Here is an 18,230-nt window from a genome sequence, read left to right on the forward strand (position 1 = left end):
TTTCCTTTTTTTTTTTTTCAAATTTTTTCAAATTTTTGTTTTTCAAATGACATTGTTATTCATTCTAAGTCTCCTTTAAAAATTGTTTATTTACTTGAAAAAGAGGTGGGGGAGGGGTAGGGGGAAGAGAAATACTAATCTTCCATTTGCTTGTTCACTCTCCAGATGGCTTCAACCCAAAACCAAGAGCCTGGAATTCTCTCTGGGTCTTCCACATGGGTGATATGGCCCAACAACTTGGGGTAAATTCCACTGCCTTCCCAGGTACTTTTAGCAGGGAGCTGATTGGAAGTGGAGCAGGTGGAACTTGAGTCAGCACTCATTTGCGATGCAAGTATTGCAGGCAGTGACTTAAGCCGCTGGGCCACAATGCTAGCTCTATCATTAAAGTCTTTTACCAGTTTTAGAAGTATTGTGTATCACAGTTGTCTTTTTAAATAAATTTTATTTTATTTGAAAGGCATTTTATTTAAGAGAAAGAGGCAGAGAGCAGAAGGATATCTTCAATCTGCTGTTTCATTCCTCAGTTGCCCATAGCTGCCTGGACAGGCCTGTCCAGGCCCAAACCAGAAGCTGAGAGCATATTGCAGATCGATCCTGTATATGCGTGGCAAGGACCAAAGTAATTGAATCATCACCTGCCCTCTCCCAGTGTGTGCATTAGCAGGAAGCTGGATAAGAAACGGAATAACTGGGACTCAAACTAGTCACTACAGTATGGGATGTGTATGTACCAAGTGGTATTTTTCTGCAAACTTTTTATTTATTTATTTATTTAAATTTATTTGAAAGCCAAAGAAACAGACGTAAGAGAACAGAATCTACTAGATCAAATGCCTGTAACGGCCAGAGCCAGGCCAGGCTGAAGCCAGGAGCTAGAGTCCATCTGTATCTCCCACATAGGTGGCAGGGATTGTACTTGAGTATCAGTTGATGCCTCCCAGGATGTGCAGTAGCAGGAAGCTGGATTAGAAGAAGAGAGATTGAGACTCCAACCAGCAATTTCGATATGGGAAATGGGTATAAAATGTGTATCCTGCAAGCAGCATCTTAACTGTTGTGCCCATTGTCCATCCCTTGTAGCTATCTTTTAAACCTGATACGAGAAGCAAGGAATTTTAACAGGTAATACATTTATACTGCTTTTTGTAATGATTTCCTTAATATTTTATTGATCCTCTTTTCATCTGGAGTTGAAAGTTGCTATCTCGTGTTCTTCTATTTCACTTTCATAAATCTCCATTCAATTTTCCTCATAGTATATCATTCTGCAATACATTATCTTAGTTTTTGTTTATTTTTGAATGTCTTAAGTTATTCTTCATTTTTAAAGTCTAGCGCAGCTATCTAGGGAATTGTTCTGCATTTGTGTTTTGTTTTCAACAATTTGAATATGCCCTTAGGCCTCCATGTTTTCTGATCATAAATCTATTATCATCTTATTTAGGGTTAATGTTTTGTACATTTTTTCTTTGTCTTTTGCATTTTTAAAGTTTTATTTATTTGTATGGCAGAGTTACAGAGAGAAGCATTGATGGAGAGATCTTCTATCCACTGTTCACTCCACAAATAGCTGCAATGTTTGGGGCTGAACGAGGCCGAAGCCAGAAGCCTGGAAATCCACCTGGGTCTTCCATGTGCAGGTAAGGGGCCCAAGTACTTGGGCCATCTTCCACTGTCCTCTGAGGCACATTAGCAAGGACCTGGATTGGAAGTGGAACAGCTAGAACTCAAACCAGCACCCATAGGAAATGTTGGCATTGCAGGTGGTGGCTCAACCTGCTACACCAAAATGCTGGCCCCTATCTTTTGCATTAAAAAGGTATTTCTTTTACAGGAAGGAAAATGTGGGTGTGGGGGAGGGAGCAAGACAGATACACACATACACAGATCTGCCATCTGCTAATTCATTCTTCCTATATCTGCAACTTTTAGGACTGGTTCAGAGCACCAGCTAGGAATCATCAACTGAATACAGGTTTCCCACATGCATTATAGGAAGCCATCATTGGTTCCTCTCAGGATGTGCATTAGCAGCAAGTTGGAGACAGAAGCAGAGATGGGTATCCTATTGACAGCATTCTGGGTTTGTGGGCCAAGGGCAGATTTACTGAGAGCTGGCTTCAGGACATTCTGAGGGATTGACAGGATAAGGGAGATTGATGGCCAGCATCCTAGGAGGAGGACGCTGGGGGCCCATGCCCAAAACTGGATTCATCTGGGCAAAGGTACAGGTGCCTTCTGAGACCTGTGTGGCCAAAGGGTCTCCACTGACAAAATGTGAGATGGAGGGATACAGAGTGAAGGAACTAGGTTGGCCATATTGTAGTTGTGCTTTTCTCTTTCCCAGTGCAACACAGAACTCCTGGATCAGCTGTTGAGGAGGTCCCTTGCTTGTACTGAATTCTGGTGATGCTGGAAAGTGACCCAGACCCGCAAGATGCTACAGAGGGCCAAAGACTTGACTGTGTCTCAGGTCTTCTGAGGCAGCATGCATTGTACAAGTGGTACCAGGGAAGCTGAGTGGGTTTGAGGGAACTTGTCTCTCAAGGCCAGATGTAGGTGCCCTTCATGGAAAATTAGGAAATCAAGAAAAAAACCCACAAGGGCCTTTTCAGGAAAAACTTGTGTACCAATACTCCCATGTGGGAAGACTGGTTAGATTGAAAGGAAGATACAGGAAAGAGGATTGAGGGGACACGCAGTGGCATGGAACACCACGGGCAGCCTAAGCCTGGCAGCTCGGAGCAGGATATGGCTCTGGTTTTCTCAAGTGTGCCTGTGGTTTGTGTGTACCCCTCAGGACTGGTCGCTGATGATGACGTGGCCAGTGCATGGTGGAAAGAAGTGTGCTTATGCTGAGGACTTGAGGCCCTACAAGACGCTAGAATTCAAACTACCCTTGGTTAGCGGGAAGTTCCTGGATCAAAGAGGACGGTAAGCATGGCGAAGGCCAGCACTGGAGAAAAGCCCATAGCACTTAACAGCCCTGCAGACACCTGTATGGTCTCGGGAGACTTTGGTCGTGCCTGGGCCACACCTCTGCAGTGGTCGCCTTCCTCCCAAGCTGGGGCACATCCCTGGACCCTGCGCGGTGCAAAGGTGGTTAGACTGAGCAGCTGATGAAGCAACAGGCCTTTGGGGTTGAGGGCCCCACCCATTGGCATGTGCTTGGATCGATGATGACTCCCCCATAAACATTCCTTGGAAAAGCTGAACAAAATGAGTGAGAACTCACAACCGTCGTTCTCATCGTGACTGAGGTCCAGCACGTTGCCTCTGGCAGGGATTATGGCAGTGAGGGCCCACATCCAGGGTAGCGGTTCTCTCCACAACCCAGGGTGTACCCATGGTGAAAGGTCCATTTGAGCGGCGCCAGCAAGGCGATCTCTCAGTTGGCCACTCTGGGCAGCAGAGTGCCTGGTGCAGTGGTGCTGGGAGTTTGCATGACGGCTCCCCACGTGGGCAGCAGTGGTGAAGGATGCAGCAGGGTGTGCAGGATCTGATTGTTTGGATGCACGCAGGCCAAGTATTCACCTCCATGGTAGGCTGTGTGCAGCAAAGGCCCAGGTTGTCTGTGCAGTGGGTCTCAGAATCGGGTGGTCCTCTTCCTGGCCAACAGGAGATACATAGCCTGGTCGCCTGGCTAGCATTAGGTGTCTCAGCTGGTAGTCTGATGTGGCGGCAGAGTGTTGAGGTCTCTGAAGAGATCAGACATCCCCTTGAGTGTGGCATTGACACTTGGCAGTAGTGCCTGTATGACCTGGTGGTAGGAGTCAACCTGGCATGAATGTTGTGTTCCCTTCTCTTGGGAGAGTCTTCCACAGAGTAGAGTGGCTCTTGGGCTGGGTGCAAAGGAAATGACAGGGACAATGGGATGGGTTGTCTCTGAGGAAACCCTGGTGAGCATGGTTGCTGTGAGTTCTCAGGGCGTGGCAGCGAGTGCATCATGGATGACCCAGGGTGATTCCCGGTGATGTCAGAGTTTGATCATGCAATAGAGTTTGGGCACATGACTGGTACAATTTGGTTGGTGCCTTGGGGAGATTCTAGGCAAATAATGTGCTGGGATCCCTTTGCCGAGGGTGTGAGTGTCATGTAATCTGTTGTACTCTTGCCCATGGATGAAGCAGTTATGCAGGACTGTGCCACGAAGGCCCGGGTACTGTGCTTCTCCTATTTGAAATGGACAAACCCCCTTTACCTGGGCTTCAGAGGCAGGACCAGTGAAGTGACACAGTTACCTCAGGAGAGTTAGGACCTTGGGCATGGTAGCTTCCCTCAGCTAGTAACAACAGCTGTTGGACACTTCAGGGCCTATAACTCATGCCCCTGGCTCCTGTGCCTATATTCCTGGAGCCCGAGCCCAGATTGTCTTGGCCAGCAGAGAAACCTCAATGTCTTGTGGGTGGGAGGATGTTTTTAGAGGCATTTGCTGTACCCTGGGGTTTTGAGACTAATCCGTTGCCTGAACATACCCTGTCTTGGATGATTGGGTCATGTGGCAGGGCCATAATCCTGGTGGTTTTCCCTGTCTGTTGGGGGCTCACTTGTGCTGAATGTGGATCGTGTAGTCCTCTGGGTTGGCAGGTGTGAGGTTGAATCTTTGGTGGGTTTGAGGGCTGGTTGCATGTTCCCTTGTGCTGACTTGAGGACATTCAGAGGGCTTGCCAGGGTTGGGGCGATTAGGGAGGAGCAATTAGGGAGAGGTCACTGGGGTCAAGTCTGACCCTGGGTGCAGCTCGGCAAAGACATTGCTGGCCTCCCAGACCTGTGTGACCACTGAAAGAAAAACGAGATTGAGAGATGCAGGAGTGCAAGTACGAGGTGGGCTGTGTTTGCAGTGAGTCTCTTGCTCTTTGCTGCCGCAACACAGAAACCCTGGCAATGTAGAGGAGGTCCCTTGATTGTACACACTACTGGGGACTCTCAGAGCACACCACACCTGGCGGTGGTACAAGGAGTGAAAATGCATGACTCTGTCTCAGGTCCTATGAGGCAGTATGCCACACAAAGTGGCCTTTGTTTCCCTGGAAGTTGCCACGGGTTTTGGGGTGCGCGTGGAAATTTTCACTCTGTGCCAAATGTCAGTGCCCATCCACGGTATTAAAGGCTCAGACCCCCAGCAAAGCAGTGCCGGCAGGTAGATGTCAAACCTGTCCAGACCATGGTCACCGACGGCAGGACCAACACATACGAGGGACACGGACACATATATACCGTCACTCACATCTTCCCAGAATTTAGAAGTCAAGCTGATAACCCACAAAGGCCTACTCAGGAGAAACTTGTGTGCCCATAGTCCCATCATGGACAGACTGGCTTGTGTGTAAGGAAGCTTCAGGGATGAAGATTGAGGGGGGGCGCGGTGGCAGGGGTCACCATGGGCAGCCTAACCGTGGCTCGGCCGGGGCTCTCGTTTTATCAAGTGTCCCTGTGGTTTTGTGTGTACTTCTCAGGACCACTTGCTGATGTCAACGTGGCCATGCAGGGTGGGAAGAAGTGTGCTTCTGCTGAGGACTTGAGGCCCTACATGATGCTAGAGTTCAAACTACCCTTGGTGAGTGGGAAGCTCCTGGATCTCTGAGGATGGTAAGCATTTCCAGGGCCAACCCTGGAGACAAAGCCCTTAGCACCTCACAGCCCACAGAGAGCTGTATGCTCACTGTGCATTTGACCACGGTTGGGCCACACCTCTGCAGTGGACCGCCTGTCCTCCTTGCATTGGGGGGTATCCCTGGACTCTGCAGGGCTGGGAAGGTGGTTGGACTGAGCAGCTGACGAAGCGCCAGGCTTTGTATGTCTCTCACCTTGGCATGTGCTTGGATCAATGATGACTCCCCCATAAACATTCCTTGGAAAAGCTGAACAAAATGAGTGAGAACTCACAACCGTCGTTCTCATCGTGACTGAGGTCCAGCACATTGCCTCTGGCAGGGACTATGGCAGTGAGGGCCCACGTCCAGGGTAGCAGTTCTCTCCACAACCCAGGGGTGCCCATGGTGAAAGGTCTATTTGAACAGCGCCAGCAAGGTGATCTCTCAGTCGGCCGCTCTGGGCAGCAAAGTGCCTGGTGCAGTGGTGCTGGGAGTTTGCGTGGCGGTTACCCATGTGGGCAGCAGTGGTGAAGGATGCAGCAGGGTGTGCAGGATCTGATTGTGTGGATGTGCCCATGCTAAGTGTATACCTCAAGGGTCTGTTGCATGCAGCTGAGGCCCTGGTTGCCTGTGCAGTGGGTCATGGTACCAAGTGCTCCTCTTCTTGGCCAACAGGAGTCATGAAGCCCAGTCCTCTGGCCAGCATTAGGTCTCTCTGCTTGTGTTCTGAAGTGGCAGTAGTCTGCCGCAGGGCTCTGAAGAGATCAGACATCCCCTTGAGTGTGGCATTGACACTTGGCAGTAGTGCCTGTGTGACCTGGTGTTAGGAGTCAGCCTGGCATGACTGTGTGTTCCCTTCACTTGGGAGTTTCTTCCATAAAGTGCAGTAGCTCTTAGGGTTGATGCAAAGGAAATGACAGGGACAATGGGATAGGTTGTCTCCAAGGAAACCCTGGTGAGCATGGTTGCTGTGGTTTCTCTAGGTGGGGCAGAAGGGTATTCCTTGGGTCACCAAGGGTGAGCCCTGGTATTATCATTTTGTGACTATGCAGTAGAGCTTGTGCACACATCTGGTGCATTTTTGAAGGTTACTTGGTGGGAGGGATAACAGGTGAGCAATCTTCAGGGATCCCTTTAGCTGAGGGTGTGAGTGCAGCATAATCTGTTGTACTCTTGATCATGGATGAAGCAGCTTTGTAGGTCTGTGTCACAAAGACATGTTACTGTGCTTCTCCTATTTGAAATGGACTCTCTCTTTACCTGGGCCTCCAACGCAGAACCAGTGATGTGACGCAGTTAACTCAGGAGAGTTAGGACCTTGGTCATGGTGGCTTCCCTCAGCTTGCAACATCTGCTGCTGGAATCCTGAGGCCCTGTACCTCATGTCCCTGTCCAGTGCCTGTAATCCCAGAGCCTGAGCCCAGAAGTCATGGCCAGCAGAGAAACTTCGATGTCTTGTGGGTGGGAGGATGTTTTTAGGCATTTACTGTACTCCGGGGTTCTGAGAATAATCCAATGCTGGAACATACTCTGTCTTGGGTGACTGGGTAATCTGCCAGGGACATAATCCTGGTGCTTTTCCCTGGTCTGGTTGGTGCTCAGTTGTTCTGGTCATGGGTAGTACCGTCCTCTTGGTTGGCAGGTGTGAGGTTGAATCTTCAGTGGGTTTGAGGGTTAGTAGTATTTTCCCCAGAATTGATTTCAGGACATTCAGAGGGTTTCTCAGTGTCGGGGCAATTAAAGAGAGGCAATTAGCGAGAGGTCACTGGGGGTCAAGTCTGACCCTGAGTGCATCTGGGCAAAGCCACTGCTGGCCTCCCAGACATGCGTGACCACTGACACACAAATGAGATTGGGAGATTTAAGAGCGCAAGTGCGAAGTTGGCTGTGTTTCAGCAGAGCTCTTGCTGTTTCCGGCCGCAACACAGAAATCCTGGGCAGCTATTGAGGAGGTACCCTGATTGTATTCATGACTGAGGACTGTGCAGGGCACCCCACACCTGGCAGAGGTTCTAGGCGACCAAAGGCCTGACTGTGTCTCAGGTCCTATGAGGGAGTATGCCTTGCACAGCGGTTCTTTCTTTCCCTGTTAGCTGCCACAAGTGTGTGGGGTTCCTGTGGACCTTGTCACTCTGGGCCAGATGTCGGTGCCCATCATGATATTGAAGGCTCAGACACCAGCAAAGCAGTGCCGGCAGGTAGATGCCAAAACTCTTCAGGCAAAGGTCATCGATGGCAGGACCAATACACACTAGGGACATGGACACATATGTAGCGTAACTCGCAACTTCCCAGAATTCAGAACTCAAGCTGAGAACCCACAGCAGCACACTCAAGAGAAACGTGTATAACCAGAGTTCATCATGGACAGACTGGCTTGTGTGTAAGGAAGCTTCAGGGATGAAGATTGAGGGGATGTGCTGTGGCGCAGAGACCAGGGGCGTCCTAAGCATTGCAGGTCAGAGAAGGCCATGGCTCTGTTTTTCTCAAGCGTGCCTGTGGTTTGTGTGTACTTCTCAGGACCGCTTGCTGATGTCAAAATGGCCATGTAGGGCAGCAAGAAGTGTGCTTCTGCTGAGGACTTGAGGACCTATATGATGGTAGAATTCAAATTGCCCTTGGTGAGTGGGAAGTTCCTGGATCTCTGAGGACGGTAAGCATGGCCAAGGCTAGATATGGGCACAAAGGCAAGCACTTCACACACCAGCAGGCTTTTTATGCTCACTGGAGTCTTTGGGGTCTCCCTGGCCACACCTCTGCAGTGGACCGCACCACTGCAGTGGACCGTCTGTCCTCCTTGCACTGGAGGATATCCCTGGACTCTGCGGGGTGCGAAGGTGGTTGGGCGGAGCAGCTGATGAAGCAACAGGCCTTTGGGGTTGAGGGCCCTACACCTTGGCATGTGCTTGGATCAATGATGACTCCCCCATAAACATTCCTTGGAAAAGCTGAACAAAATGAGTGAGAACTCACAACCGTCGTTCTCATCGTGACTGAGGTCCAGGATATTGCCTCTGGCAGGGACTATGGCAGTAATGGCCCACGTCCAGGGTAACGGTTCTGCAAAACCCAGGGGGTGCTCATGGTGAAAGGTCCATTCGAGCAGCCCCAGGGGACGATCCCTCAGTTGTCTGCTCTGGGCAGAAGATTGCCTGGTGCAGTGGTGAAGTGAGTTTGTGTGGCGGGTCCCCACATGGGCAGCAGTGGTGAAGGATGCAACAGGGTATGCAGGATCCAATTGTGTGGATGCAGGCGGAGCCAAGTATTCACCTCGGGGGTCTGCTGGGTGTGGCCAAGACCCTGGTTGTCTGTGCAGTGGTTCTCTGAACCGAGTGCTCCTCTTCCTGCCAACAGGAGACACAAAGCCTGGTCGCCTGGCTAGCATTAGGTCTCTCAGCTGGTAGTCTAATGTGGCAGCAGAGTTCTGCAATGGTCTGAAGAGATCAGACATCCCCTTGAGTGTGGCATTGACACTTGGCAGTAGTGCCTGTGTGACCTGGTGGTAGGAGTCAACCTGGCATGAATGTTGTGTTTCCTTCTCTTGGGAGAGTCTTCCACAGAGTAGAGTGGCTCTTGGGCTGGGTGCAAAGGAAATGACAGGGACAATGGGATGGGTTGTCTCTGAGGAAACCCTGGTGAGCATGGTTGCTGTGAGTTCTCGTGACCCCAGGTAGAAGGTTAATCCTTGGAGCTCCCAAGGTGATTCCTGGTGATGTCAGAGTTGGTCATGCAGTAGAGTTTGGGCACACAACAAGTACAATTTTTTTGGTGCCTTGTTGGGATCTAGGCAAGTAATGTGCCTGGATCCCTTTGCTGAGGTTGTGAGTGCCATGTAATCTGTTGTACTCTTGCCCATGGATGAAGTAGGTTTGGAGGACTGTGCCACGAATCCTGGGTACTGTGCTTCTCCTATTTGAAATGGACGAAACCCCCTTTACCTGGACTTCAGAGGCAGAACCAGTGAAGTGACACAGTTAACTCAGGAGAGTTAGGACCTTGGGCATGGTAGCTTCCCTCAGCTAGTAACAACAGCTGTTGGACACTTCAGGGCCTATAACTCATGCCCCTGGCTCCTGTGCCTATATTCCTGGAGCCCGAGCCCAGATTGTCTTGGCCAGCAGAGAAACCTCAATGTCTTGTGGGTGGGAGGATGTTTTTAGAGGCATTTGCTGTACTCTGAGGTTCTGACTAATCTTTTGTCTGAACATACCCTGTCTTGGGGGATTGGGTCATGCGGCAGGAATATTATCCTGGTGGTTTTCCCTGGTCCAGTCGCTGCTCATTTGTGCCACTCCAGTATTGCACAGACCTTTGGTTTATCAGGTGTGAGGTTTATCTCAGTGGTTTGAGGGCTGGTTGCATGTTCCCCTGTGCTGACTTCAGGACATTTGGTGGGCTTGCCAGGGTCGGGGCGATTACGGAGAGGCAATTAGGGAGAGGTCACTGGGGGTCAAGTCTGACCCTGGGTGCATCTGGGCAAAGCCACTGCTAGCCCCCTAGACCTGCGAGACCACAACACACAAATGAGATTGGGAGATGCAGGAGCGGAAGTTCTCGGTTGGCTGTGTTTGCAGTGGGTCTCCAGCCCTTTCTGGCCACAACAGAGAACCCATGGGCAGTTGTTGAGGAGGTGTAGTGTTCGTACTCATGACTGGGGACTGTGCAGGGCACCCCACACCTGGCAGAGTTTCTAGCCGTGGAAATGCATGACTCTATCTCAGGTCCCGGGGGACAGCATGCATCACACAAGCGGTCCTTTCTTCCCTGGACGTTGCCACGGGTTTTCGGGGTGCCCATGGTCCATGTCAGTGTGGACCAGATGTCAGTGCCTACCCATGGTATTGAAGGCTGAGACCCCGAGCAAAGCAGTGCCTGCTGGTAGATACAAAAACTGTCCTTTTAAAGAACACTAGTGGCAGGTCCAACACTCACTTGTGACACAAATGCACATATACCGTGACTCACATCTTCCCTGAATTCCAAACTCAAGCTTAGAATTCACAAGAGCCTACTCACGAGAAACTTGTGTATGCATAGTGCTATCATGGAGACAGGCTCGAGTGAAAGGACGCTCAGGGATAAAGATTGAGGGGACGCACTATGGCGGGTGATACCACAGCAGCCTAGCGTGGCGGCACAGAGCAGGCCAGGGTTCTGGTTTTCTCAAGCGTGCCTGTGGTTTGTGTGTACCTCTCAGGACAGGTTGCTGATGTCGACGTGGCCGTGCAGGGTGGGAAGAAGTATGCTTCTGCTGAGGACTTGAGAACCTAGAGGATGCTAGAATTCAAACTACCCTTGGTGAGCGGGAAGCTCCTGGATCTCTGAGGATGGTAAGCATGGCCCAGGCCAGCACTAGGCAAAAAGCCATATCACTTGACAGCCCCACAGACACCTGAATGCTCGCTGGAGACTTTGGCCACGCCTGGGCCACACATCTGCAGTGGTCACCTTCCTCCCTGCACTGGGGCACATCCCTGGACACTGTGCGGTGAAAAGATGGTTAGACTAAGCAGCTGACGAAGCACCAGGCCTTCAGTGTTGAGGGCCCTACACCTTGGCATGTGCTTGGATCGATGATGACTCCCCCATAAACATTCCTTGGAAAAGCTGAACAAAATGAGTGAGAACTCACAACCGTCGTTCTCATCGTGACTGAGGTCCAGCACATTGCCTCTGGTAGGGACTATGGCAGTGAGGGCCCACATCCAGGGTAGCGGTTCTCTCCACAACCCCAGGGGGTGCCCATGGTGAATGGTCCATTCGAGCAGCCCCAGGGGACGATCCCTCAGTTATCTGTTCAAAGCAGAAGATTGCCTGGTGCAGTGGTGCTGGGAGTTTGCGTGGCGGCTCCCCACATGGGCAGCAGTGGTGAAGGATGCAACAGGGTGTGCAGGATCCAATTGTGTGGATGCAGGCGGAGCTACGTATTCACCTCAAGGGTCTGCTGGGTGTGGCCAAGGCCCTGGTTGTCTGTGCAGTGGTTCTCTGAACCGAGTGCTCCTCTTCCTGGCCAACCGAGACACAAAGCCTGGTCGCCTGGCTAGCATTAGATGTCTCAGCTGGTGGTCTGATGTGGCAGCAGAGTTCTGCAATGGTCTGAAGAGATCAGACATCCCCTTGAGTGTGGCATTGACACTTGGCAGTAGTGCCTGTGTGAGCTGGTGGTAGGAGTCAACCTGGCATGAATGTTGTGTTTCCTTCTCTTGGGAGAGTCTTCCACAGAGTAGAGTGGCTCTTGGGCTGGGTGCAAAGGAAGTGACAGGGACAATGGGATGGGTTGTCTCCGAGGACACCCTGGTGAGCATGATTGCTGTGAGTTCTCGTGGCCGGGAAGAAGGTTAATCCTTGGAGCTCCCAGGGTGATTCCCAGTGATGTCACAGTTTGATCATGCAGTAGAGTTTGGGCACACGACAAGTACAATTTTTTTGGTGCCTTGTTGGGATCTAGGCAAGTAATTTGCCGGGATCCCTTGGCTGAGGGTTTAAGTGCCACGAAATCTTTTGTACTCTTGAACTTGAATGAAGAATGTTTACAGGACTCTGCTACAAAGGCTTGGGTACTGTGCTGATCCTTTTGAAATGGACATCTCCCTTAACCTGTGCTTCCAATGCAGGAACAGTGATGTGACACAGTTATTTCAGGAGAGTTAGGACCTTGGGCATGGTGGCTTCCCTCAGATTGCAACAGCAGCTGCTGGACTCCTCAGGCCCTGTAACTCATGCCCCTAGCTCCTGTGCCTGTAATCCTGGAGCCCGAGCCCAGATTGTCTTGGCCAGCAGAGATAGCTTGATGTCTTGTGGATGGGAGGATGTTTTTGGAGGCATTTGCTGTACCCTTGGGTTCTGAGACTAATCCGCTGCCTGACTGCACCCTGACTTGGGGGATTGGGTCATGTGGCAGGGACATAATCCTGGTGGTTTTCCCTGCTCTGGTGGGTACTCACTTGTGCTAGATGTGGGTAGCGAAGTCCTCTGGTTTGGCAGGTGTAAGGTTGAATCTTCAATGGGTTTGTGGCCTGGTAGCCTGTTCCACTGAGCTGACTTCAGGACATTCGGAGGACTTGGCAGAGTTGGAGCTATTAGGGAGAGGCAATTAGGGAGAGGTCACTGGGGGTCAAGTTTGACCCTGGGTGCATCGGGGCAAAGCCCCTGCTGGCTGCCCAGGCCTGGGAGACCACTGACACACAAATGAGATTGGAAGATGCAGGAGCGGAAGTTCTAGGTTGGCTGTGTTTGCAGTGAGTCTCTTGCTCTTTGCTGCCGCAACACAGAAACCGGAGCAGCTGTGGAGGAGCTCCTGTGATCATACTCACTTGGTGACTCTCAGAGCACCCCACACCTGGCAGAGGTTCTAGGCGACCAAAGGCCAGACTGTGTCTCAGGTCCTGTGAGGCAGTATGCCTCACAAAGTGGTCCTTTCTTTCCCTGGAAGTTGCCACGGGTTTTGGGGTGCGCGTGGAAATTTTCACTCTGTGCCAAATGTCAGTGCCCATCCACGGTATTAAAGGCTCAGACCCCCAGCAAAGCAGTGCCGGCAGGTAGATGTCAAACCTGTCCAGAAAATGGTCACCGACGGCAGGACCAACACATACGAGGGACACGGACACATATATACCGTCACTCACATCTTCCCAGAATTTAGAACTCAAGCTGATAACCCACAAAGGCCTACTCAGGAGAAACTTATGTGCCCATAGTTCCATCATGGACAGACTGGCTTGTGTGTAAGGAAGCTTCAGGGATGAAGATTGAGGGGGGGCGCGGTGGCAGGGGTCACCACAGGCAGCCTAACCCTGGCTCGGCCGGGGCTCTTGTTTTATCAAGTGTCCCTGTGGTTTTGTGTGTACTTCTCAGGACCGCTTGCTGATGTCAACGTGGCCGTGCAGGGTGGGAAGAAGTGTGCTTCTGCTGAGGACTTGAGGCCCTACATGATGCTAGAGTTCAAACTACCCTTGGTGAGTGGGAAGCTCCTGGATCTCTGATGATGGTAAGCATTTCCAGGGCCAACCCTGGAGACAAAGCCCTTAATACCTCACAGCCCACAGAGAGCTGTATGCTCACTGTGCATTTGACCACGGTTGGGCCATACCTCTGCAGTGGACCGCCTGTCCTCCTTGCATTGGGGGGTATCCCTGGACTCTGCAGGGCTGGGAAGGTGGTTGGACTGAGCAGCTGACGAAGCGCCAAGCTTTGCATGTTGAAGGTCTCGCACCTTGGCATGTGCTTGGATCAATGATGACTCCCCCATAAACATTCCTTGGAAAAGCTGAACAAAATGAGTGAGAACTCACAACCGTCGTTCTCATCGTGACTGAGGTCCAGCACATTGCCTCTGGCAGGGACTATAGCAGTGAGGGCCCACGTCCAGGGTAGCAGTTCCCTCCACAACCCAGGGGGTGCCCATGATGAAAGGTCCATATGAGCGGCGCCAGCAAGGCGATCTCTTAGTCGGCTGCTCTGAGCAGCAGAGTGCCTGGTGCAGTGGTGCTGGGAGTTTGCATGGCGGTTCCCCACGTGGGCAGCAGTGGTGAAGGATGCAGCAGGGTGTGCAAGGTCTGATTGTGTGGATGTGCCCAGGCCAAGTGTTTACCTCAAGGGTCTGTTGGGTGCAGCTAAGGCCCTGGTTGCCTGTACAATGCATCTTGTTACCGAGTACTCCTCCTCTTGGCCAACAGGAAACATGAAGCCCGGTCCTCTGGCCAGCATTAGGTCTCTCTGCTTGTGTTCTGAAGTGGTAGTAGTCTGCTGCAGGGCTCTGAAGAGATCAGACATCCCCTTGAGTGTGGCATTGACACTTGGCGGTAGTGCCTGTGTGACCCGGTGGTAGGAATCAACCGGGCATGATTATTTGTTCCCTTCTCTTGGGGGTGTCTTCCATAGATTGGGCAGCTCTTGGGCTTGTGTCAAAGGAATTGAAAGGGAAAATGGGATAGGTTGTCTCCAAGGAAACCCTGGTGAGCATGGTTGCTGTGAGTTCTCAAGGCAGGGCAGAAGGGTATTCTTTGGAGTTCGCAGAATGAACCGCAGTAATGTCATATTTTGACTAAACAGTAGAGCTTGTGCACACGTCTTGTGCATTTGTGAAGGTTACTTGGTGAGAGGGATAATAGGCGAGCAATCTTCCGGGATCCCTTTGCTGAGGGTGTTTGTGCAGCATAATCTGTAGTACTCTTGATCATGGATGAAGCAGGTTTGCAATTCAGTTTCTCGAAGGACACGGTACTCTACTTCTATTTGAAATGGACTTCTCTCTTTGCCGGAGACTCCAATACAGTACCAGTGATGTGACAGTGTATAATCAGGAGAGTTAGGACCTCGGGCGTGGTGGCTTCCCTCAGCTTGCAACAGCAGCTGCTGGACACTTCAGGGCTTATAACTCATATCCCTGGCTCCTGTGCCTGTAATCCCAGAGCCTGAGCCCAGATAGTCTTGGCGAGCAGAGAAACCTCAATGTCTGCTGAGGTTAGAGGTTGTTTTTCCAGGGCTTTTGCTGTACCCTGGGGTTCTGAGACTAATCTGCTCCCTAACACACCTTTTCTTTGGGGGTTTGGTAATGGGGCCAGGGACATAAACCTGTCAGATTTCCCTGGTCTGGTAGGTGCTCACTAGTTCTGGTCATGGGTAGTACAGTCCTCTGTGTTGGCAGGTGTGAGGTTGGATCTTCGGTGGGTTTGAGGGCCGGTTGCATGTTCCCCTGAGCTGATTTCAGACATTTGGAGGGCTTGTCAGGGATGGGGTGATAAAGGACAGGCAATTAGCGAGAGGTCACTGGGGGTCAAGTCTGACCCTGGGTGCATCTAGGCAAAGCCACTGCTGGCCTCCCAGACCTGCGTGACCACTGACACACAAATGAGATTGGGAGATTTAAGAGCACAAGTGCGAGGTTGGCTGTGTTTGCAGTGGTGCTCTTGCTGTTTCCGGCCAGAACACAGAAATCCTGGGCAGCTATTGAGGATGTCCCCTGATCATATTCATGACTGAGGACTGTGCAGGGTACCCCACACCTGGCAGAGGTTCTAGGCGACCAAAGGCCTGACTGTGTCTCAGGTCCTATGAGGTAGTATGCCTTGCACAGCAGTCCTTTCTTTCCCTGTTAGCTGCCACAAATGTGTGGGTTTCTGTGGACCTTGTCACTCTGGGCCAGATGTCAGTGCCCATCATGATATTGAAGGCTCAGACACCAGCAAAGCAGTGCTGGCAGGTAGATGCCAAAAATGTTCAGGCAAAGTCATTGATGGCAGGACCAATACACACTAGGGACATGGACACTTATGTACCATAACTCGCAACTTCCCAGAATTCAGAACTCAAGCTGAGAACCCACAGCAGCACACTCAAGAGAAACTTGTATAACCAGAGTTCATCATGGACAGACTGGCTTGTGTGAAAGGAAGGTTCATAGATGAAGATTGAGGGGATGTGCTGTTGCGCAGGGAGCAGGGGCATCCTAAGCATTGCAGGTCAGAGCAGGCCATGGCTCTGTTTTTCTCAAGCGTGCCTGTGGGTTTGTGTGTACTTCTCAGGACTGCTTGCTGATGTTAACGTGGCCGTGCAGGGTGGCAAGAAGTGTGCTTCTGCTGAGGACTTGAGGCCCTACAAGACAATAGAATTCAAACTGCCCTTGGTGAGCGGCAAGCTCCTGGATCTCTGAGGATGGTAAGCATTTCCAGGGCCAAATCTGGGGACAAAGCCCATAGTACTTCACAGGCCAGCAGGCTTTTGCATGCTCGATGGAGGCCTTGGCTGCACCTGTGCCACACCTCTGGAGTGTTCTGCCTGTCCTCTTTGCCTTGTGGCATGTCCCTGGAGACTATGGACCTCGGAAGGTGGTCAAGCAGAGCAGCTGATAAAGCACCAGGCCTTTGGTGTTGCAGGCCCCACCCATTGGCATGTGCTTGGATCAATGATGACTCCCCCATAAACATTCCTTGGAAAAGCTGAACAAAATGAGTGAGAACTCACAACCGTCGTTCTCATCGTGACTGAGGTCCAGCACATTGCCTCTGGCAGGGACTATGGCAATAATGGCCCACTACCAGGGTAATGTTTCTGTCAAACCCATGGAGTGCTCATGGTGAAAGGTCCATTAGAGCAGCCCCAGGGGGACGATCCCTCAGTTGTCTGCTCTGGGCAGAAGATTGCCTTGTTCATTGGTGAAGTGAGTTTGTGTGGCAGGTCCCCACGTGGGCAGCAGCGTTGAAGGATGCAACAGGGTGTGCAGGTTCGGATTGTGTGGATGAACCCAGGCCATGTATTCAACTCGAGGGTCTGCTGGGTGTGGTCGAGGCCCTGGTTGTCTGTGGAGTGGGTCTCAGAATCGGGTGGTCCTCTACCTGGCCAACAGGAGATACCTATCCTGGTCGCCTGGCTAGCATTAGGTCTCTCAGCTGGTGGTCTGATGTGGCAGCAGAGTGCCGCAGGGCTCTGAAGAGTCAGACATCCCCTTGAGTGTGGCATTGACACTTGGCGGTAGTGCCTGTGTGACCTGGTGTTAGGTGTCAACCTGGCATGACTGTTCTTTTCCCTTCTCTTGGGACAGTCTTCCACAGAGTAGAGTGGCTCTTGGGCTGGGTGCAAAGGAAATGACAGGGACAATGGGATGGGTTGTCTCTGAGGAAACCCTGGTGAGCATGGTTGCTGTGAGTTCTCGTGGCCAGGCAGAAGGTTAATCCTTGGAGCTCCCTGGGTGATTCCCAGTGATGTTACAGTTTGATTATGCAGTAGAGTTTGGGCACACGACTGGTACAATTTTGTTGGTGCCTTGGTGGGATTCTAGGCAAGTAATGCGTCAGAATCCCTTTGCTGAGGGTGTGAGTGCCACGTAATCTGTTGTACTCTTGCCCATGGATGAAGCAGGTTTGCTGGACTGTGCCACAAAGGTCTGGGTACTGTGCTTCTCCTATTTGAAATGGACGAAACCCCCTTTACCTGGACTTCAGAGGCAGGACCAGTGATGTGACGCAGTTATTTCAGAAGAGTTAGGACCTTGGACATGGTGGCTTCTCTCAGCTTGCAACAGCAGGTGCTAACACTTCAGGGCCTATAACTCATGCCCCTGGCTCCTGTGCCTGCAGTCCTGGAGCCTGAGCCAAGATTGTCCTGGCCAGTAGGGAAACCTTGATTTCTAATGTGGTTGAAAGTTGTTTTTCCGGAAACTTGCAGTACCCTGGGGTTCTGAGTCTATTCTGCTGCCTGAACGCACCCTGTCTTGGGGGATTGGGTCATGGAGCCAGGGACATAAACCTTTTAGTTTTCCCTGGTCTTCTGGTGCTCACTTGTCTGGTTGAGAGTAGAGCCGTACTCCTGGTTGGCAGGTGTGAGGTTGAATCTTCGGTGGGTTTGTGGCCCGGTTGCATGTTCTCCTGAGCTGACTTCAGGACATTCAGAGGTCTAGCCAGGGTCAGGGCAATGAGGGAGAGGTGACTGGGGGTCCATTTTCACCCTGGGTGCATCTGGGCAAAGCCCCTGTTGGCCACCTGGACCTGTGAGGCCACTGGCACACAAATGAGATTGCGAGATGCAGAGGTGCAAGTGCTAGGTTGGCTGTGTTTGCAGTGAGTGTCTTGCTCTTTCCGGCCACACAAAGAACCCCTGGGCTGCTGTTGAGGAAGTTCCCTGAGCCTACTCACGACT

The 18,230-nt window shown here is 51.5% G+C and overlaps 1 protein-coding gene and 7 non-coding genes across 59 annotated transcripts in view; all 8 read left to right on the forward strand.

Moving 5' to 3' along the window:
* LOC149122943 (uncharacterized) overlaps positions 1-5,129 on the forward strand; it is a 77,117-nt gene extending 71,988 nt beyond the window's left edge. For all 7 annotated transcript variants that reach the window (XR_016217213.1, XR_016217215.1, XR_016217218.1 and 4 more), the window contains 4 exons: positions 166-242; positions 1,084-1,125; positions 1,515-1,643; positions 2,804-5,129. Coding sequence is in view for 2 of the 7 variants with exons in the window: in XM_089309213.1 (XP_089165339.1) it covers positions 166-242; positions 1,084-1,125; positions 1,515-1,643; positions 2,804-2,816 (261 nt within the window). In the remaining 5 variants the exon portion in view is untranslated. The remainder of the gene's footprint in view (positions 1-165; positions 243-1,083; positions 1,126-1,514; positions 1,644-2,803) is intronic.
* On the forward strand, positions 3,174-3,267 carry LOC127483999 (small nucleolar RNA SNORD116). The gene has a single exon (XR_007910782.1). It is a non-coding gene; the product is annotated as a small nucleolar RNA SNORD116 (small nucleolar RNA).
* A 312-nt stretch (positions 5,130-5,441) lies between the features above and the next one.
* The window catches only part of LOC149122944 (uncharacterized), a 104,538-nt gene continuing 91,749 nt past the window's right edge, over positions 5,442-18,230 (forward strand). For 34 of the 46 annotated variants that reach the window (XR_016217242.1, XR_016217254.1, XR_016217236.1 and 31 more), the window contains exons 1-5: positions 5,443-5,592; positions 8,118-8,218; positions 10,795-10,927; positions 13,452-13,552; positions 16,121-16,253. This is a non-coding gene — a transcript (uncharacterized LOC149122944). Of the gene's footprint in view, positions 5,593-8,117; positions 8,219-10,794; positions 10,928-13,451; positions 13,585-16,120; positions 16,254-18,230 lie in introns of all 46 variants that reach the window. The other 12 variants (XR_016217222.1, XR_016217226.1, XR_016217224.1 and 9 more) reach the window with 5 other exon arrangements.
* LOC127484006 (small nucleolar RNA SNORD116) lies at positions 5,825-5,918 on the forward strand. The gene has a single exon (XR_007910789.1). It is a non-coding gene; the product is annotated as a small nucleolar RNA SNORD116 (small nucleolar RNA).
* On the forward strand, positions 8,506-8,599 carry LOC127484001 (small nucleolar RNA SNORD116). The gene has a single exon (XR_007910784.1). It is a non-coding gene; the product is annotated as a small nucleolar RNA SNORD116 (small nucleolar RNA).
* Positions 11,165-11,258, forward strand: LOC127483998 (small nucleolar RNA SNORD116). Its single transcript, XR_007910781.1, has one exon. It is a non-coding gene; the product is annotated as a small nucleolar RNA SNORD116 (small nucleolar RNA).
* LOC127484004 (small nucleolar RNA SNORD116) lies at positions 13,824-13,917 on the forward strand. The gene has a single exon (XR_007910787.1). It is a non-coding gene; the product is annotated as a small nucleolar RNA SNORD116 (small nucleolar RNA).
* On the forward strand, positions 16,495-16,588 carry LOC127484003 (small nucleolar RNA SNORD116). Its single transcript, XR_007910786.1, has one exon. It is a non-coding gene; the product is annotated as a small nucleolar RNA SNORD116 (small nucleolar RNA).

This window comes from Oryctolagus cuniculus, chromosome 12 (assembly GCF_051225735.1).
Source record: "Oryctolagus cuniculus isolate XC-2025 breed Fujian yellow rabbit chromosome 12, ASM5122573v1, whole genome shotgun sequence".
NCBI classification, from domain to species: Eukaryota; Metazoa; Chordata; class Mammalia; order Lagomorpha; family Leporidae; genus Oryctolagus; species Oryctolagus cuniculus.